The 22,269-nt window shown below is 41.1% G+C and overlaps 1 protein-coding gene across 5 annotated transcripts in view; it reads left to right on the forward strand.

The window, feature by feature from the left end:
- SPATA13 (spermatogenesis associated 13) overlaps positions 1 to 22,269 on the forward strand; it is a 160,819-nt gene that overhangs the window by 112,784 nt on the left and 25,766 nt on the right. For 2 of the 5 annotated variants that reach the window (XM_074815994.1, XM_074815995.1), the window contains exons 2-4: positions 331 to 2,127; positions 15,445 to 15,807; positions 18,896 to 19,040. In XM_074815994.1, coding sequence (XP_074672095.1) covers positions 331 to 2,127; positions 15,445 to 15,807; positions 18,896 to 19,040 — 2,305 coding nt within the window. Of the gene's footprint in view, positions 1 to 330; positions 2,128 to 13,127; positions 13,237 to 15,444; positions 15,808 to 18,895; positions 19,041 to 22,269 lie in introns of those variants that run through there. The other 3 variants (XM_074815997.1, XM_074815996.1, XM_074815998.1) reach the window with 3 other exon arrangements.

The following is a 22,269-nucleotide window of genomic DNA, read 5'->3' on the forward strand; positions in this document are numbered from 1 at the left end:
TAGGGATTTCTCCAAGTGTGTATGTGAATTATATTTAGTGTTGTAAGGTGGGTGTGGTAGTTGTACTGAATTTATTAGCTTATTAAGCATTAGAGAAACAAGTACATACTGAAATTATTCTGGTCTCTTAAATTGCTAATGAATGCAATTATACTTTGAGGAAGTTATGAATGCCTTCTCACCACCACTGCAGCACACCTTTGTTCAGTGAACAAGAACTCCTGCATTTTCTGCTTGTCTTCACTTCCTACAGTGGGGCTCAAGCTTCTTTTAGTTGGGGACTTTGTAAGGAAATTTCTCTTAACGGTTGCTTTTGTTTTCCTGATGCAGGCAGTGCAGCCTGAGGAGCTCAGCTCATCCAGTCAATGTGAGAGCAAGACAAACCAAGGTGCAGCAGATGAAGGAGAGGCAGCAAGGTCAGCCAATGGAGACAGCAGTGTCGCTTTGAGCTACCCCAGCCTCTGTCTCCATGCGTACAGCATCGAGAGCATGACAACGTTTCCGAATGGCTGTGGAAATGGCACCACTGTTACTTGCATAGTTATGGATAATAAAGAGCCCCAAAACCAGACAACCTGTGTCAGTCATAATGGTGGATACAGCACCAGCAACAGTCACGAGGAGGAAATTCAGGAGGATAAACTCAGCCCTTCCAAAATCATGCGCTTTTTCACCACCCCTCGGAAACGGGCTAATTCTAGCTCTGACAGGCCTCGTTCTCTGGTTTTGATGGGCAACTCATCCACGTGGAATGCTTTGTCTTCCATCAGAAAAATGGGATCTTTCAAGAAGTTGAAATCTTCAGTTCTCCAAGGAATTCAAACAAGGGAATGTGCAGACATCTTAATTGAGAACGGCGTAGACAAACATGGTTCAAACGGGGCAGTGGTGAGAGTTCAGACCAACAGGTATTCCTATTCGGGGCCTCTGCATGATTTCCAGAACGAAGTGGATGGTTTAGCTTCAGACTACTCTGATGCAGAGGAGAGCGATGAGTCTTTCCTGAGGAATACTCATCGCTCACGCAGCATCAGGCGGGCTTATGGTGCTGGCCGCATAAACTTGATAGACACGGATAAAGTTCAGAGTCATCACAACTGTACTAGGCCGACATCACCTGTCATCGCAGAGCCAAAGATCTGTGAAATTTTGGTGAAAGACTCTGAAAACAACAGGATAATTTATCGGAGAAGCAAAAGTTCAGATAATTTGAACTTTCTGAAAAAAAGCTCGTTCAAACGAAAGTCCACCTCAAACCTTACCGACCTCAAGGTTGCAAATGAAAAACAGATGCCAACAAGGACTGTGAGTGTTACTTCTGCTGACTTGGACAAAACTGGTGGAAACCCCGAGAGGAGATCCAAGCGATGGAAGAGCCCTATCAGGGCAAAGGATTTTGACCGAGTTTTGAAACTTGTCAGTAATGTTACAGATGTTGCATGGAAGAAGGATAGCCCTAAGAGCACGGCACCTTCTCCAAGCGAGCAGTCCCAGAGAACAAGGTCAAACAGCAGACTGCACGATGACTACTCCCGCAGGGTTTCCAGCAGCACAGATCATGACAGAAAGAGATGCACCTCCCCGGTATCTAGTCCAGACTCTTCCTTGCCGGGAACACCTTGTCTGCAAAGCCCTGCAGTTGCTCAGGATAAAGAGGGTGAGGTGAATGTAGCTGTTACTGAAGACAAAAGCCTCAGGACATCATCAGGTATGCCAGACTCTGATAGCTTATCACCCACGCTGAATGACATTAGTCCATTTCCCAGTGAAGTGTTTTATTCAGACTCGGATGAACCAAAAGCTACCCAGCAGTTTACATATGAAGCTGAAAACCCTCATGTTCCAGTCAGACCGACTACTCCAAAACCTCAAAGTCCCACTGCAGAGAAGGTCAAGTGCAATAACAATTTCCGGTGCCCGGACCATCACAGCACGTTGTCACTGAGCTCATCGGAGAGTGAGGAGAGAGTTGAGGTACCGGGGCTGAAGCTGGGCAGGAATCCTGTTTGCTTCCAGGACTCGGTGCAAACTGTGTACTATGATGATGGAAATGAAGACAGTGGCATAAGCAGCCACTCTCAACTGAGCCTCAATTTAGCATCTGGTGCTGAAGAGAAAAAGGAAGAGGTAAGAAAGAAAGCAAAATCCTTTAGAAGCAATATATATATCTATCAGGTTTTGTCTTTATTAATGCGGAACAATGCAAAATAACCTGAATACTAATGGTTATTGCAGCTTGTTATTGCTAAAATATGCTGAAGCAATTATTTCCTTTAATATATTCTCTTTGGATACTAACGTAAAATTATTTTTTCTTTGTGCATTAATATCAAAGAAAGTTTTGGCAGCAAAGCTATTCATGTATGTTTTCAAGGGCAGCTTATTGCACCCTGCAGATACACCACCTTGTCATGTGGTCTTGTCAGATTTTACCAGCTTAAGTAGGGTCTGGCTGTGTTTTCTTCCAAGGTGAAAGGTCTCTAAAGAGTCTGTATATTTTGAAGTGGTGTTGATTCAGTGTAAAACACTTTGCCTGTGGAAGCCTTCCAGAACATGGTAATATTTATAGAGCAGTGTGGTGTGAAAGATACAGTAAGAGGTTTAAGAATTCAGTTGTATCTGATGTTTTCACTCTGCAGTGATGGCCATACAGAGGGTAGACTTTTTGGTTATTTATTTGGCTGCAAATTTCAAACAACAGTACTTTATATGCTGGGCTGAGTGTGTTGGTACTAATGTTTTGGTGAAAACACCAGTGCTTCACTGCACCTAATGCATCATTTCATACTCTCAGTAGATGGGTAGGTAGATGTATTGCAGCACCTCTGAGGTAACTTCGTGTAATAACCCTGTGCCCTTACCTAAAGCACTGTGTGAGTTGGCACTGGAGCAGTTGCAATGGTTGGGCAGTGTTGGTGAAGAGCTGTCAGACATATCCTGCACCTTCTGAAACAGTGTGGCTTCACCTCAGCCCCAGCAATGTGCAGTGTTGTGGTTTTGAGCTACTTGGGGTGAGGCAGCAGAGAAGGGTTTGCTACTCATTGGGAAAACTATACTGGGGCAAAAATCCCTCTGGATTTGTACGAACATGGAAACCATTTACAAAATAAAGCTGACGTATCTTTTAAGCCACCTCAGTTTGACTAAAAGTATCTTATATATACCTTTAGGTATGCGATAGACAAAGGCAATTGTTGCAGCTGCACAAACTTCAGCCTTTCATGCTGTAAAGTCTTACAATGTCTTTGAAGCCATCTTACTTTTAAAAGCCTGGCATGGTTTTTGCAAACTGATTGTAAATGGTTACAGACCTTATCAATATTGTCCTTCTGCTGGAGAAAAGGGAGTTTGTTTACTGTAGTGCTTGCAGCTGTGGTAAGATTGGAAAAATAAACCAAGTGCGTGTAAGTGTTGGAGCTCTGAGATTATTCCTTTTCTGGACTCCCAGAATTGTCCCAGCCATACATCTTGTCCAAAATTCTCACTTAAGAATGTATGCAAGGAGATTCTTTCACACTGCCAGAAGAGGAGAGAGCCCTAGTGTAGATGTATGTCAGTTGTACTTCTCAGGAATAAAATGGGAGGTAGAATTAATGCTACTCATCTACCATCTAGTGGTGATCTGCGATCATGACCCAGAAGAAATTCAGCTGGTTCCTCCCCTTGGCTCTCGACAAACCAGTACAGTTTTTAAATGAATGTGTACATTGGGTGGATAAAAGTTACTGCAGTTTTAGTTTTAACACCACATTCTGTTATTATCTAACATGCAATTTAAACTTTCTCTTTATATTATAACATTTTAGGTTAATTGCGAGTGCCTTTTAGTGCTCGCTTCAGTTGTCTAAAATACAGAGTGTGCACTGGTGGCAGCTCTGGGTTTGTGTAGTGGGCAGGCGGCTGGTGTGGGATGGAGCCCCGCAGGAGATGGAGGAAATGGCTGCCAGGGGACGGACTCCTTGGCTGCCAGGGCAGCTGCGAGGGACTGTAGCCCCCTCTTTCTGCTGTGAGCTCTGCCTGGAGCCCCTGTGTATGGCAAAACAACTGCGGCCACACAAATGGGGCAGCTGCATCCAGACCTCACTTTTGATCCAAAAAGCAAAGTTTTTGGAGGTGCTAACTGTGGAATGTCAGCAGGAGCTGTGCAGGACAGGGTTTACTTCTGTTCTGTTATGGAAGGGGTGTAAACTCTGTCCTCTCTTTTTTCCACGCCTGCTTCTCATCCCATACACAACACTAAAGCTGTGACACTAAGAGTGACAAAACAGGGAGAGCTGGATATTTTCACCTTGCCATTTCTTTGGAAGGTTTCATTGCTCATTTTTTCCTCCTTCACAGCGTGCTTCCCTCAGCATGGAGGTAGCTTGGTACCAAAGATACTTAGCGCCAGGTTATTTTTTTGTTGGAGTTTATTCAGCCCGCAGGCACTTTTATGAATGCTGCATACTCACACAATGAGGTCACTGGAGTTTGAACTTTTGACTACAATTAATTTTCAATTCTACCTTACACCTCTGTGTTACAGAGCTGTACCCACTCAGCAAGTTGTTCCTGTGACAGTCAAGCACTTGGTTCATTCTCAACGATCTGTTGAGATGTAATGCTGAGCCATGCAAATCCCAGATTTTTAAGACTTTGAACCTTAAATGCGCTGTGTTGACAGACAAATCTGCACTGTTTCCATGTTTCATGCATCTTCTTTTCTGTATGGATTTCACGTAAAAGCCAGTATGTATTCCAGTACAGACACTAAAATCTCTGTGGCTTGGAGACATATTCCAGTACAAACCTTATAAGGTGCTTGGAGACATATTTCAGTACAAAGCTTACAAGGTGCTAAGCGGTCAGGCTCAAACATGTTTTTCTTTCAGGACTGGCTGCCATAGCTGGAAGCAAATATAGTTTGTTCCCTTACCCCCCTCATCTAGTAGATTAGTCAGCAAATTAAGTCTGTGGAACTTGGTCCGTTTCTGTGTTTTCTGAAATGTGGAAACTAAACATTTCTACCTTGCATTTCCCTGATGCTGTAAACCTGATTTTGCAGTATTCACACAAGGGTTTCTATCCATTTACCTGAATCGATGTTTTGGGGACTTTTTTCCTATGTGATTCAGTCTCGAGATCCTGTCGCTTCTATCACTTTGTTGGTTTCACCAAAATGCAAAATTTGGACTGGAGCAGGGGAGGTGCTTGGCCATCTCTGTTATTGGTCCTGCCAGAGCTTGCTTCCCAGGGAAGAGCTAATTAAGTGCAGCCTGGATACATGCCTCAGCACTTCTTAAGCTACAGAGGTGTGAGTCACCAAAGCTCATCTGTGACAGCCCATGCTTTCCCAGTCTCTGCTTTATGCCACTGTCACTTATATTCAATATGTTGCTTTTAAATAGCATCAAGAGATGATTAAGTACAAGTTTTTATTTGGGCTGTTTTGCATAGTCTTTACTTTCTTGAAGAAGAGCCCCAGGTCACTGTAAATAATGAAAATTTAGACTCTTTGTGTCAGCCACTGCCTAAACAAAACACTGTTCTGAATTTGTTACAAACAAGACAAATCAAGTTATTTGACATTTTACCTAGTCTTTCACGAACTCTCAGAGCACCTGTTATTTAAGTTGCCTTGCTGGCATCTGGTTTCACAGTATACCAGACTTTTTATTACTTAAACACCTTATCTGCATGACTATAAGTGAATGATAAATTACAGTGAAGAGGTAACTCTGCTGTAATTAGGGTTGAGTCACATTTTGTTTGCAGACTGTATTTTAAGTGCTCTAAGACCTGTATGTTGACTCATTTATGTTCATGCCATGCAAAAGTCAGTGGTCCCAACTAATCCACACTGTGCAGTGCGCCAGTGTTCAGCTGTTGGCAGGTTTGAGCTGGGCTGTCCCATACAGGTCTCTAGGCTCTGAATATTGAGCACAGATGGCTTAACTTGGGGGACAGCTTATGGAGGAGAAGAGGAAGAAGAGCTGTATGGGTGGGAATATGGAGAGGTTTTAGCTCTGTCCTCACCGTACATCCTCCCTATCTCTTGTTTCAGAAAGTGTCCTCACAGTGAAGGACCAAAGGGCTGTATGTGGTCATGTTCAGTACCTCCAAGGAGCATGCACCAGTCAGGAGCTGAGGGGGGGCATCCTTGGTACGTACCACAAGCTCCCGAGTGCTGTGGGTCTGGGCATGAGCACACCTGCTGGGAGCTGGGTGGTTTCAGCTCTCTGAACTCCTCTTTCTGGATTTATTCACCTCTGGTTCATCCACATGCAGTTTAGAGATTGGCTTAATCAGCTTAATCTGTATAACTGAAAATGTGCTGAACTGTGAAGGATAATTAGGTAAAGTAAGGGGGGAAGCTTCTTAAACTGGGTTTACTCCTATGGGGCTTGTAATTTGGAGTGAGGGCTCACCATTTCAGTGGCACTCTGATCTTGCTGGCTGCGGGGCCTGGGGACAGAACAGGAGAGCACTGTAACTGGCTCTCAACAGCATCTCTGACAGCAAACTGAGGTTTCAGTTAGGCCGAGTGATGTTGGATTTACTCTAAACTCTCCGAGCTGCTCTGCAAAAGTCAGCATACATTCACATAATGTCTCCATGGTTGCTCAAAGAGCCAGAGCTAAACCAGAAACCACTGTGCATTGCTACAAACCCAAATTGCAGAACCGATCACTGAAATGATGCAGAAGGGAGCCCTCAGAGGACATGGGTATTTTCCCATCACAGCAAAACTCTTCCAACTTGCTGCAACAGAGCTGTCAGTATAGCCTGTAATCATTTGTTGCTGTATCCTCTACTAGGAAGCAGAAAATTAAGGCAGTGGTGACAGTAATCTGAATTCTGGGTCAGGTTAAATTTTAGACTGAATAACTCTGCAGTGCTGAATAAAATTCGCCATTCCTGAAAACCGTAGACTAATACAGGAGTTACCATCAGCCCTACAAAAGGGTCTGTGGATGCTGAAAGGGGGAGCTCAGATGGATTCCACTGCAGTTAGCCTGGGGCAATCTACTCCCTTTCCTTACTGCATTTGTGCTCCTCTGCCTTTCCAGAGTGTCTGTTATTTGACTCTCCTGTAGCTCTCCTCTTGACACCTCAGTAGTACCCAGGCACTGCTCACTCTGGGATCAGGAGTAATAGTACCCCAGAGAGTGGAATGGCACTTCTAGCCCTGCAATTTGGTTTTTATATCAAGCACGGTTTTGAGTTGTCAGCACTGAAAATCCGTCTCAACCCTGGGAGGTTGTGATGCCCAAATTGAGCAGAGGGAGCTGCAGTTTCCTCTGAGCTGCCTGCATTTCCCCCTTCTGGCATCCAGAGGCTGCTGTGCTGCTCGTAGTACTGGGATGCTGAGTGGGATACTGTGGCAGACTGGGACACCGGCCAGGTGCTGGAGGAGACCAAGCACAGCAGCCTTGAATCTTCCTACTCCAAGCTCAACCACAGCGGCCTTGCCCTTACTCCACACTCTAGGAAGTAATAGTTTGCAGACGTAGAGTTGCCCAAGGCAGCTCCACCCCATACAAGCTGGAGTTTGTGACTGTCGCTAGGACCGGCTGGTGGCTGGGCTTGGGCAGGAATGATGAGGCTTTGCTCTGGAAGGGTGGAGAGAGTGGGGAACCAGAGGACTTATGCCTGATGAGACACTGAAGAGATGCAAAGGCCTGTGGCTTTTTACATTTTGCTTTGTTAGCAGAAAGTTCCACTTTCAACCTGTGGTTATCATCTGGCTTTTGAGGTTTGCCAGTGGACATTACAAAGACAGCCTGGAAGAAGTTGCTTGTTTTGCCAAATAAACAGAAAACAGATTTTTTGTTTTTTTAGACTTGTTACTTGATCTGGGGTGTTCTGAGTCAATTTAGAAATTTTTTAGGAGTTTATTTAGGGATTATTAATGCCTATACATCCTTTAAAAACAGGCAGAAGATAGGAATACTCTTTTACTATACACTGTGTGCTTGCTGTTCCAGTTCAGATACTGAAGTAAATAAGAGACCGTGTTAGAGCATCACCCAGCTACCCCCAAGTATCAGTCACCGGAAAACAAGTGGAAACAGTTTTCTGGTTTTAGCGTGCTTGCATTTTTATATGACTGATGAGATTATTTTTGCAAAGCAAATACATTTCCCTGCAAACTCCCCTATGCCAGTCGGAAATATGTTGGTTGATTTGGTTTTGAAAATGAGTTAGAGGGGAAGAGGAAGGAAATCCTTGAGGCTGAAGAACAGATTTGAGAGTCATGAGATCCGCTTGTCGTTTCCAGTTCAGCCCTATGCTTCCTCAGTGACTTACATGACTTAACTGCTTTGTGTCTGCTCCTTATCTGTGAAATGTGAATATTGTGAAGGTGAAATCACTAATCTTGGTGAGGCATGTTGCTGAGAGGGAAAGCAATATGCTTGTTGATTATGATAAGCAGGCTTTCAAGGATCGGGTTATATGAAGCAAACCTGCATTAAAAATGTCTTAGAAATATATGGCTAAATTTTGTATGGGGTTGTATCTATATAGCCTGATGCTTTTAATTAAACTGCTTTTAATGTGGTGTTATAGGTGTATTTGTTAGTTAGAACACCACAATTGCTTTGGTGTCAACAAATCCCAAGAGTAGAATTACGTAAATTTTTCCCAATTTCAAAAACTTCCAAAATGAGTGTTTCACTACAGTAGTTTGTGTTGCTAATGGAGATTGATTTTATAATATTACAAGGCACAGTAATGTAATTTTACTTTATTACAATGCGTAGTATTGCCTGCATCCATTCTAGGAGCTTATACTAGTATAGTGCAGGGCTATCCCTTTAGGGAGTCCCCCCTTCGAAGCAGTGTTCTGCAAAAAAGGCAGATTATCTTGCTGTAATGTTTATAACTTCCAAGCAGCTAAAACTTCCATTAAATTTTGAATATGGCTGTATTACTTTGATTTCTTCTGCTTTGCTTGTTTGTATATGTGTAAATGCATATGTTATTAAACAGTTTTTTTGCAGTTGTTTCACAGGTCTTACTCTCCTGTCTTGCAGACTACTGGTGTAATAGCACTGTGTATTGTAGGGATAGATCAATGCATTTATTTGGGGTCTTCTCAAAGGCTAATTGAAAAGAAAAGATGCTAGCGGCAGAGTCGTCAGAGGGATGTAAAGAAGAAGAATATAGTGCAATTTGCATTTAATTATAAAGTAATAGATGGAAATTTTCTTCCTGTAAGTGAATTGGACCAGTTTAATAATTCTAGTTAGTTTGTGATAGAAGATGCAAACACTGACTGAATGGGTGCTTTCTTCTACAGTAAAAGCAATCATTTCCATGGTAACTATTGCTGTGATGGTATCGTTGGAAATCGTCAGCCTGTTGGATCAGCAGGGAATCAGTGGGTGTTCATAACACTTTTGGATCTTTTTTATAAAATCTGGAAAGAAAGCAACAAATATATTTTCTCTGGGAGGCTGTATCATATCTGAAGTCTCATAATCTCTCTTGCTGTCAGAACAGTTTGTAAATAAAAATATTGATCATGTACAAGAAAGATAAAACAAGCTTTTGACCTCAGTAGTGATGATAAATGAACTTCAACTAATGCTCCTCTACAGCTGTTTAGCAACAAGAAAAAGTGCAAAGGTTGCCTTTTATCATGTACCTGGGTGGAGACATGTTGTCTGGACTTTTACTCTGTTAAGTGAAGGTGATAAAATAATTTATGGCCACTAGGTCATGATCCACTTGCTGCTTTATATTTTTGGTGGCTCATATGAACTGAAAAATCAATTCTAATATTACTACTGATTTCCTAGCATTTGGCAGTTACTGTCTTATACAGAAATATCAGCTATTTAATAGTCACCCAGCATATAGCTGTTATTGCTAACATAAAAAGTTTGTACATTTTTATATAGACCCCTAAATGTACACAGGAATGTGTACTCGTGATCAAAATACAGATATACCTACATGACACAACACAAATACTGTGAGACTTTTAAGCCTTGTCATTTACAGAGAACATGACTGATTATTGATTGCAAGTTTTCACTGAAAATATGTAGTAATTGTGTTCTGAAACTTCTCAGCCTACTCAGATTTTCTTTCTAACTTATTCTCAGCCAGAATTATCATGTTTCATTTATCACACCTTTCTATAAATTAAACTTGGAAATTAGTATGCATTTCTTATAAAGACATTATTAAATTTTTAATATCTCCTTTCTCTGGATTAGAAAAAGGCAGCTGTAGTCAGCAAGGCTGCATTTCAGCCAGGAAGCTTAAAAATACAAATACCAAACCAAGAAGCATTGCAAAGTATTGTGGAGCTAAGGAAAAAAAAAAAAAAGACAGAAGGGGGCCAGGATGCTCTTTCCCCTGGAGACCAGCAGTCCTGGGGGTCCTTGTCCAAGAGGCACCTACTTGTGACTTCCCAGCGGATTGCCATGTAGAGAAAAAGCTTTCAGGATATTTAAGTGTCCCCTTACAGTGCCATGCTTGTCTGTACGTATATGTTATGAAGCATTGATTGTATCGGTACATTTAGAGCACAAAAATAAAATTAAAAAAATCCAAATAGGTAATGGTAGGAATTGAAATGCAGATTAGTGGGGAAGGAGCCTCAGCAATATACATAGGCATCAACAAGTTTATAGAGTGGTGATTTTATTTTCATTAGGGGGTTTATTGGTATAAACACATAAACAAAAAATCACCTAGGGATTGTTTTTCCTTTGCCATCATGGTGACAGCAGTTTGTCAGCCTTCACAAGCGTACCAACAACAGCAAGCTGACCAGCAGTGGGCTGTGTTGGGTCAGACTTACAGTTTGGGCTTTTTCTGCGGTGGAGAGTGTGGTCAGGTATAGGATGCAGTGTTATTCATGGTTGGTGTAACTGTGCCAGCAAAAGTCCTGCTGTGCAATTTCAAGTACTGGCAATTTTTTGCCATTTCGCTGATAAAAGTTGCATGCATGTAAACAACACTCTATCAGTACTGTACAGATCAGATCTTGTGCTCCTTGGGCAATGCTCCCTCTGAAGACAATTTTGGGTGCTGAATTTATCAAATATGCACTGTAGTCTTGAGTAAGAGTTGCAGAACTTGGCTCTCATCTGGCTCTAAAGGCTAAGCTAAGATTTCAGTGGTTAAACACCTGATGCTGATGTTGCTTACATTGGTGTTAATGAGTAACAGGGAATGCCAACAGCAGTCATGTGCCATTAAATGCAACAGGGTTGTACCAGTGCCAGGTTGAGTGAGATCATGATCAAGTCCTTGAGGCTGCTGTGCCTGGATTAGGAAATCAGTCTGGGCCCAGGCAAAGGAGGAATTCAGTCTGGCTGGGCTCAAACTCCACGGTGTAGTTGTCTACCTGGGAGCAGCCTGGGAAAGCTTCAGCTGTAGCCTGGTCGGTGCGGTCAGGGGGCCCTGGGGATCACACCCTAAACAGCACATCTGAAAGTGGCACCTACAGCTGAGCTGAGTTACCTATAAATAGCTGTCAAGTGTTGTGAGGGCCAGGTATCTAAGACAGCTATGCACAGCTGGAAGCACCTTGTGGGAAAGCTGCACCTTGCTGGAGCAGGAGGTGGGGACCAGGCATGGCTCCCCACAGCATTGGGGAACATGGTTGCAGTGCCACCTACATCTACCTGGAGTCAGGTTGGGCACCTGATTCCTGCCTGCAGCACTGCCTGGCTGATCTGCTCTGTAGGCTTGGCTGACACACTTGTTTGGGGCCTCAACTCGGTTGCCTGAACATAAGCACCCAGTGCTGCTGGAGGTGCCCTGACTGGTTCCCCTCATCTCCGGGGTCTTGCTTCTGGGTGGCCCAGGCCTCCTGTAGGTCCTGTGTCATACTTGCATGATGCATGGTACATGGAGATATTTTAGATCCCTTAGGACATTTGAAATGGCTCTTGCGTGTCTATGTTCAGGCAACAAAATTTCACCCCAGATTTCTACAGGCTACGATGACAGCTTTAATGACTAGCTAACATACAGACACCTCTACTGCAGACATCAAAATTTAGATGTGGGAGTCTAGAGCTGAATCCCACCCTAAAAGTGACATACTACATGGGAACAATAGCAAATAAAAGTGTAGCCTGGATCAAAGTAAATGTTCATTCTAAATGGTTGTATTTGTAGCTATGGTACTGTCAGGAAAAAAGAAAATGATTGAAATAAAACAGTTTAACTAATATGCTGTCATAGAAATTCAACTGTCCAGATAAAACTAATTCATTTGCATCACTATAAATAAGTAGAGTAGTTTGTGCTTGGAGTCTCAGAAAAAACCTAACTGAGGATACCATCTAAAAGACAAGATGAATAATCTTGATTGCTAACATTGGTGATCCTGTGCTGTTGCTAAACCAGCGGGTGTGAATTTCAGAAAATACAGTGAAGGTTCATCTTAGACCTTTAAATCTCAGAAATCTTAAAATTTCTTGGAATTTTTGACCAACACTTATAACGTATGAGTCAGTGCATGGCATTTTGATTTTCATCCTATATGAAGTGCCATGTATATCTGTCTATAGATGTTACCAATAATAATTGTATAACATAACCCCGATTTCACTTATCAAGAGAAGGTCATTTGAGGTCAGTGGTGCTGCATCAATATAAAGTCAGTGACAGGTGGAACAAAATTGTTTCCTCAGATTTTTTTCATTGATGTCTAAGAATCACACCTATGTTTAAGTGACTGCAGTACTGGAGCCTATGAGTTGTGTGCTGGATATTTTATTCCTACTAGTAAGCGGTCACTTGTTCAGGTTCTGCTCGAGTAGGTCACTGAGAATAAGGAATGTGAGGTTATTAGTCTAGTTTCCTCTTATTTTTGCTATGAGAGGGTTAAGTTTTCTGTTTTGTAAGTATTCTTCAATGCGGTTTATAGATCTAAGCCTAAAAATACTTGTCTCCTTCAGCATTGTTTATTGCACAGCTGAGATTAATCTGGCTGTCATTCGGATCACCACTGTAGGTGGAGTGCTGCTGAAGGAGAGCAGTCCTCTCTTTGCAAATGTTACTGTTCAAGATAAGGGTGTAAAAAGCAGATTAGATGACGACATGTGACGTGTCCTTCCCTCAGTCTAAAAGTACAGGATCATGGGATGAACTTTGCCTGACTGGTTACACAGAGAGTGTGCTCACATTTGTAGCTCTGCAAAACAAAAATGTAAAATGACTCTCATGAGCTCCTTTCTCAGTCACTGTATATGTGGAGACCCTTTACCTGTGTCTGATTCTGAGGTAAGAACCTTATTTAACCTGTGGTTTTGCTGCTCTGACTTCGGAGGGGCTGTGTTTAAGGAACGGCTTCACTGAAGCTGTGTTGGTGCACCATCCAGGGAGTCACTCTCTGCTGAATTGCTTGTACTATTAAAACTGGTCCTGTGCTAAAAGCTGCAGAGAAGCTGAAGTATGCTTGAGTGACAGGTGTGACGCCATAGAAATCAGAATTTATGCAAGTGCTCTATTTAAAACAAATTTCATGCTCTAAGCGAAATAATTGAATGTATAGCAATGTATGACGTTGATCATTTTTCATACCTTAATTGCAGTAATCATGTTAAAATGCTGACTGTTTAATAACTCTGCCTACTAGCTAAAGTGCTTTCATACAGTGAAATTTCTCTTAAGCTTTCTTTCAAACAAAAAGAGAAATCTGCCCACTGTATCAGGTGGCCTTCTAAAAAGGCTCATCAGAGTTCTACTAGCCTGGTTGTAAAATGGTAGGTGGAGAAGAAGGTGACAGAATGTAAGTCCTCTTTCACAGGCATCATTGTAAAGGGCTGATTCTGGGCTGCATGTTTGCTTTGAATATGCAATACCTGAAATGCCTTCATCTGGTCTGAAACAGATGAACAAAATGTAACCAGAGACAGACAAAATTATGCCTCTCTGTTTTGGGATACTTATTAGCTTTGAACATTGTCAGAAATGCACTTAGGTAGTTTCAAGATATCCTAATAAAGAGGTAGGCTGATTTTTTACAAAAAAAGTTCAGAATTAGTTCATTATTTGTATGAGAACTTGGGGCAGGGTTCACTTGCACAGCAGTGCTTTAGAGTTTGTCATTTACTCCATCAGGCATTCATGCAAGCTGCCACCCAGCCCAGAAATACTCATCTTCCTTTCTCTGTTTCTTTTCTGTTCTTTATAGAGGAGCCAGAAAAAGCCAAGGAAACACTGAGAAGTTGGAAAATTGAGAGAAAAGTGAACATAAATTTTTATGTGCAGGTGTTTTGCTGGAAAAGTTTATAGCAGTATTACTCCAAATGCATTGAAATCCTTAAAAATGTTCCCTCTAACAAGTATTTCAGTTGAGGTTATTTTATTTCCAAACTTGTAGTACCAGTGCAATTATGATACCTGTAGGCAATAACCTCCAGGAGCCAGATGTACTGTTAAATAGGAACAACATGCTAATTTTCCAAGCTTCCTCTTCTAAGAACATCAATTTTTCCTTTATATGTGTAACAATGTATCTCTGGTCCTAGTCCATATGACTATAACCTCTCTAAGTATATAGCAATTAGCTCCTCCCTTCCAAACTGTATGAGCTCGCTTACCCAGTTCGCACATGGCTTCACAATCTCTAGATCTGACCCAAGTGAGAGTGGGGGAGCAAGTAGTAGGAGGGAGCGCAACTACCCATTTTGGTATCTGCTTACACTTAATGTGGGATCAGCAAGCAGTCAAAGTGCAGCCTTACTGTTTATTTTCATCACTGAATAGAGGTAAAGCAGAGGAATATCATAGAGTCACAGAATGGTTTGGGTTGGAAGGGACCTTTGAAGATCATCTAGTCCAACCCCCTGCCATGGGGAGGGTCACCTTCCACTAGACCAGGTTGCTCAAAGCCCGGTCCAACCTGACCTTGAACATTTCCAGGGAGGGGGCATCCACAACTTCTCTGGGCAACCTGTTCCAGTATTTCACCACCCTCATCATAAAAAAATTTCTTTCTTATGTCCAGCCTAAGCCTACTCTCTTTCAGTTTAAAGTTGGTGCCCCTTGTCCTGTCACTACAGGCCTTGATAAACAGTCCAGAAACACAGCATGCTGGTTGAATTATTTTTACTGATGTTACATGTAACATCCTACTTCTGTACAGGAACAAGTCCTGGGAGTGCCAGTGCTGTCTTTCCAAGGCATCATTCAGTGAATGCGGTGTTTGTGATAGGTCCTGTCTGTACTGTTGAGGTAATAGGCGAGTTTTTAGTGTTATTAGTCATGTTTGTGTAAGAGGTGCTGATGGCTGGGTTTACCTTACTCAGCACAAGCATCATGATGTCTTTCTTTTGCAAGTTACTCTGTTCCTGAACTGTCAGTTGCATTTGTTGTATTTATGGTAACTCTTTAGCAATGTTAAGTTGATCTGCCATATGAAAAACTCACAAATGATTAACTGTCGGAAAATTCTGTGCCTTATTTGACTTGTTCACATTTAAAAAGGTTGTTTCTGATGATCACTGGAAGAGGTCCCCATCCCAGGATGAAGGAAAGGCAGATGCACAAAAGGTCACACCCAGGAGATGGGGCTCTGGAAAAAGATCTCGGCCCAGACCTCTCTCAGACTATGGCCAAATGTCGATCAGAAGTTTCTCTATACCAGAAGATGCAGTTGCAGTGGAGTCTCAGAAGACAGACTGCACAGATGGAGAAAATCCGCCAGGACTGGCTTCTGTCGGGTCTGGGATCCAAAGCAATACAGTAGGCTACCACAGAGGGCGAAAAAGAAGACCCATCTCTGTAATAGGTGGGGTCAATTTCTATGGAAGCGGTCCGGCAGAAGATATAGAAGGTCTGCTGACACAAGTAAGATAAGAGATGTGCTCTCTGCAAACTGCAAAAGACCCTTTCACTTCCTTGTCTCTATCTTCAGCCTAGAAAATAGAATGGATGCTTCCTTCTCTTCCTTCCCTTTTGTCAAGCTGACATCGTGTACTTACAATTCTGCTTTCCTGGTCACTAATTACTTTGTCTTGTTGTTAAAAAACAAAACAGCATGGAATAAAACTGGTACTGACTTTGGGATAATCTTTTCCGTATTGTAAATTAACTTTATTTCTTTCTTGGAATGGTTATTATGTCTCATACTGGTATATAAGAGCTCATTTGTGTGTAATACAGCTGTGTGTTTAGTCTCCTTACAGGGTGTAGGGCTGAGGAACAGAGGAGTACAAACAAATGTGATAATAACACATTATTTATTGATCATTTCAAATTCTCCAAAAACAGGCCTGTTCAAAACCTGTGGCATTAGCTGTGGGGTTAAAAATCTTGGTATTGGCATACTTTAATGAGGACATTGCTTAAGAAAATTGGTAATAAATTGAGGAATTATTGAAATAAAGAAAGAATCTAAGAAAACTGTCAATATGAATAAAATGTCTGTTTACCTACTACTAAACTGACCTGATGATACAGATGTAGGAAGCCTGTAAGAAAATAGCATGTGGTTGAGTTAGCACTTGAGCAGTACCTATATACTATTTGTCATCTCTGTAGGCTTAGATAAGAGAGTGAGAAATAAAAAGTTCTGAAAGGTAAAGATAGCTTCTTTTTCCCTGGAGGTAGTCCTGAGTGGGTACAATGTGTAGAAGAACTTACTGTTGTGTTGGTAGTGGTGGCCCTGTTTTGCAGTTGGTTACAGAGTTTCAGGCTAATCAGGTGTTTTTCATTTTCCAAAAAAGCAGGAGGACTCCTTACCTAAAGCAATTGTCAAGCTGATAAAGCAACAGAAAAAAAGAATAGTATTTACATCCTCAAAAATATGATTCTAGGGGTTATTAATGGAATTTGAATCCTCTTAATCTTTCTCATGCCACTCGATCTCCTGCTGGGAAGTGTAGTGGTACTCCCCTGACTGAAATCAAATGCTGAAACAATGGCATGATTTTAAGTCTCTTGTAAAAAGCAATTTTTAACATGCATACTGTTATTGTATATTGCACATTTTTTCTTCGTAATTCCCTGATGAAAAAATGCATCTTGAAGCAAAACTCCCAATTGAAACCAATGAATTTTTACCCAGGCAAAGACCATAGTTTCAAACCATATGTAATTGGTATATTTTACAATTAATTTTATCACTACTTAGCTTGGAGGAAAAAAAAAAAGAGGAAAATTATTGTTATAAATTCTAGGCCATCTTACTCAAGAATAATAGATGGATTTAAAGGGATAGTAAGTATTGGCAACCCAAGGAACCCTTGCTGTACCACAGAATTGATTTAACACTCTCCAGGCCCTTCATTTACTGGTGAAAACAAATTGATTTATCTTCAAACCTTGCTTGCATCAGTTTATTAATGAAGGAACACGCATCAAGGCAGCTATTTGAGTTGACTCTTTCTGCACTCTGATGCTGCCTTGAGGGCTGGTTGGGGTTAAATGAGCACATTGCTGAGTCACCATGGTCAAGACCAAACTATAGAGCATTCCCAGTCAGGGCACGTTTTAAACCCAACTGATGACCTTCCTAGGCCTGCCACTGAGTAACAAGCACATCCTTGTCTATCCAGGGAAGGGATCTGGACTGAAGCCTTACAAGAAAATTTTAGTTGCCCAGAAATAAATAGCTTTGTTACTTAAGCAGCCAGTTATTTGCATATAGTGATTGCCATCACTTCTATTAGCTGTTTGATGCAATATGTTGGACTTACTCTTTGTGGTGTTATTCAGTGATAGGATCCTGGTATATTGCTAAAGCACTGAGGAAATTAGGTTTAAAGATGAGGTTGTAGTTAAATCATATTCAATATACATTGAGGTTTTTGGCAGTCACATTAGGAAGTAAATTTGTAGCTGGAATGTAAAGGACTAATGAATCAGGGAAACATGCTAGAAGTATTTTATGTGGGGCTTTCGAAGACTGATCTTCACATTGGTGTTTTTTTTTCTTAAAAGCTTTGAAAACCCATTGTAATATTTGGAAAGTATAATGCTAATTCCTTCTTTGTTGTGTTTTCTTTTGGTCTGACAGCTTAGGTGTGAGAAAAGGTTTTCAAACAATACTAAATCATTGGTTTCATAACAGAGTGTCAAGAGATAGTTCATTAAAAAACCATCTCTGATGTTTCAGATTACTTGATAGAAGGGCCTATGAACAGTAACAACTGAAAGATAACAGAAGATCTAAAGATGAGTTTCTCTGAAGTTCGTGTGCTGAGGTCTGGCTGTTTAGTGTTGAATGTTCATGCAAGGTCATTCAGCCTGGCTAGTGTGGAGTTGTTCAGGGATGACATAAAATTAGACTCAATTTGCAAATAAAACAGGGGTAGGTTCTCCAATCATAATTAAGCAAATTAATGATTTAACTAAAGAAAATGGCTCCTAGATAATGCTACCAGTAAACTTAATGTTACCTCTTTTTAATGAGACTCCTGGGAACTTCAGAGCAAAGGATCATTTAGACAATTATTTTTGTCTTGTAAAATATGTTTATTTTACTTAAAAACAATACATTTATTTGAAGAAAGCAAACATCCCAGGAAATGAACACAACTTCCAGCCGTAGCATTTCTGGTGATTCTTTCGCCTTGGGTTTTCCTTCAGATGTGTGTTTACAATGCCAGCCGGCATTGCGCAGGCTGTTCTCAGAGCAGTTAGATCCCAGAGCATTTGGGCACAGGGTATTACAAATTGAAAACTATGGAGCATGTCCGATCATAACAGAAGGTTAAAGAGTTTTTAATGTAGCAGAGAACTGTAACGTAATAAAATATTTTCTGTGATGCTGGTGGATAAGGTATGCAGTGTTTAAGCAACTTCAAAGTAGGGGATTTTACTGCCCCTGTAATTAGCTGGACTATCTGAAGAAACCTTACTTCATACCTGAGTTTTGCTCAGTTGGACTTACTGGTAGCTTTGCTAATACTGGATTTTCCTGTTTTCTCTGTAGCCTGTTACACGGCCACCCGTTCCGGCACACCAGGTACCCCCTTACAAAGCTGTTTCAGCCAGGTTCCGGCCGCTCACCTTTTCACAAAGTACCCCCATTGGCCTGGACAGGGTTGGACGAAGGCGGCAGATGAGAACGTCTAATGGTAAGATGTCTTTTTAACTTTCTAGACCTCAACTTCATACCCCAGGTTGGTCAGGAGGTAGATTGTAGTGTGGAACACAAAAGGGTGCAAACCAACTCAATGACAAAGTAGTACCCAACTAAGTTGCTTTGTCTTCCAAGTTTCTCATTAGTAGCTGCTGTGTTCATTTAAAATTTGTTTTTTACATCTACTGTTTGACATTGCTATGGTTTATTCTTCTGTACCACTTACACTCCTGTATTTTCCACTCTCTACTTACATACTTGCTTGAAGATAATAATAGAATATGAGGGAAGTAAGATCTAATATGCTTGAGTTCATACCCAAACCATAGCCACAGCACACATGCATTTTTAATTTTCTGTTTGCCATGCATTCAGCTTAACTACCTAGATAGGCAAGCCTTAAATAAATGGCTTAAATAATAGGGTTAAATAATAGGCTTTTATGGTTCTAAGCTAAGTTTTAGCTGCAATGATGTCCAAATTCTGCTCAAAAAATCCCTCAGATGCAGATTACTTTATATAAGAATGTGTTAAAACTACATTTTCTGGTCATCAATAGAGCATGACAGTTTTCTTCAGGAGGTGATCTGCAAGGAACAGACTTGAGAATTTCTATCTAACTATAGCAATGAGGTACATTATGTATACTATATTAGTATTTTCCTTTTAATTTATATTGTAGTGAAATATTTGGAACTACTTTAAAACCATGTCTGGAGTGTGTCCTTGCCGTATATATCTTAGTATACTTAAAGATGTAGATTAGACATCAAGGTAAGCTAGACACCTAATGCTGGGACCCATGCTGAGATTATGCGGTATATCAGTCACTGATTCCAGAAGGACCACTCACAGAATAACAGGTTTGCCATGAACTAGTTTTGAAAAAAAAGAGACTCTCTAAGTATCTAAGTATCACAGAGTAAGAATTCTACTTTTAGTTATCCTTTCCATTTCATGTTTGGAAACCACATGAAATAATATTAATTACCTAGACAACTGCCTGAGAGTAATATCTTTCCAGGTATTTAGCTTTTGAATAACTGGTATCTTAAACATAAGCATCAGGATAACAAATAGACAAAGCAAGATTTCTGCCACTTTTTAAGACAATGAAGGCAAAGCAATATTGATTATGCTAGATGTGACTTTTATGACTCATTACAACAAACAGAGAAGTTGAGCAGAAAAAGATTCTGAAATCAAAGACTTGAAGGCAACTGGGGAGTATCAAGGACTTCACAGTTTGAGAGCAGTTGCAAAGATCTGTTAAGTAGCTCCAGCAGAAAATAATAAAGTGACTAGTGTCACATATTCTGATCTCTTTCCTTTTTCTCTTAAATTCACAAGGCATTTCCTTGTCTTTGAACATGTGAGAGTTTTTTGTTTGCTCATGTACAGTGAAATTTGATAGCACAAAAGCCCTTTATTATAGAAAGAAATTCTAAACCCAAGCACTGAAAACCAATGGTATCTTAGTTACTTACTAAAGCCTAATACACTGCATGACTACTTTTATAACAATGGGAGATAGAATTCGAGATGTAAATTTTTAGAAAAACAGCTGTTACAAGACAGTAAATCATCATAGTGTAGGAGACAGAATAACAACCAGCTAACATGTAAGGAAAACTTCCCTTGAGACTTATATTGCTACTCTTGTGCTTAAAGGGTTACAAGTTTTAAATTATGTTGAAGAGGTTACCTGTTTATTACAGTAGGGCAATTTTTATAAGTATCTTAAACACACGTTTTTTGCATATTGTGATGTGGGACTTGAATTTGGATAAATTAATTGGTGAACTCCTTTAGATAGGCCCAGCTCTAAGCAGGTGCAGTGGAATTCAGCTGTAGTTTAAGTCAACTGAATTCAGTCTAAATGTAGGTTAAACATAAGAGTTAAATATTAAACATCCGTTACAGGCAGTGGAGGACTAGGGTTTGATTCAGTTACCCAGCCGAGGGTCCAGTGCGGTGTGAAATACCTGACATCTGTCTGCAGCTGGCAGATATCACAAAGGACCTATGGGAGACCTATTCCTTTCTTCAGTGCCAGCTGCAGGCCAGCAGGATATCCAAAATACTTAAAATGGCGCTAAGTATCTCCGTTTAAACAACTGAACCATTGCAGTCAATGAAGGTTAGAGTAGGAACAGCCTTTGTATGAGATGGATTGCTCTCTCAGCTCTTTTAATTGTGACCAATACCTGCTGGTTCATTCAAATGTGGATTCCAGCATTTAGATTAATAAATTTAAATGTCTTTAATTCAAGTAGTGTCCTGTCCTGGATGTTTGCCTACAATGTTAAACTACTGTCAAGCTTTTCCCAGTTCATCAAGGTTGGGTAACTGAGTAGGTTTCAGCCTGTGTGGAGCACAGCTCAGGAACTGAGGTACAAACAAACTGACTGTTGAGGAGAGGAGATTTTCAGGTTCTCCATTCCTATCACTGATCAAATAAACAAACCCCACCCCAAATATCATGGAAATGAACAAACAGAAGTTATTAATCACTCTTTGAGAGAAAACAGTTCCCTGCTTGCTACCATATCCATGCTACCCTGTCCTTGCTTGCCCACCCCAAAAGTGTGAGGATGTAAGTAGGATAATATGCAGGAAATGAAAATTCCCAGGTTACTACACTGAGTGCCATATTTGTGTTTACCAGGAGGTGGGTGGAATATGTCTGATGCTGCAAGCAGCTCCATGGTGGTTGCTGTATTCTGTGGCCACAGTGCCTGAAAAGCTCAGGGAGGCAGAAAGACTCATGGACAGGACCTGAAGGGGCATCATGAAATCTGCTACTGCAGGCTAAGCAGTTCCAGTGTTGCTGGGGACAGAAAAGCCTCTGGACCAGAGGGTGATGTCTATGTGATACTTTGAAGGATAGGACTCTTAACTGATGGGAAAAGGTAAAAACTATGCTGGTGGATAATGGGATTGTTAGTCGTGTAGGTAGCTGGGCTTGATGATGCAGACAGGACCTAGCAGTGTTTTGGAAGCAGCTGGTGCATCAGGTGAAGTACCTGGGCTGTTGTGTAGAGACTATGGAGGGGAGGTGACAGCTGTGGGGCAGGTGGGTGCCAGGGAGAGTGTGATGAACAGGAGGCGAGCACTGGAGACAAAATTGAAGCTCTCAGGTAGAAACAAAAAACCCAGGAGCCCAATGGTAAAATTGTGCAAAGTATTGCCAATATCATGCTCAGTATCAGACACAGAGGCCT

Source organism: Strix aluco, chromosome 2 (genome assembly GCF_031877795.1).
Source record: "Strix aluco isolate bStrAlu1 chromosome 2, bStrAlu1.hap1, whole genome shotgun sequence".
Lineage (NCBI taxonomy): Eukaryota > Metazoa > Chordata > Aves > Strigiformes > Strigidae > Strix > Strix aluco.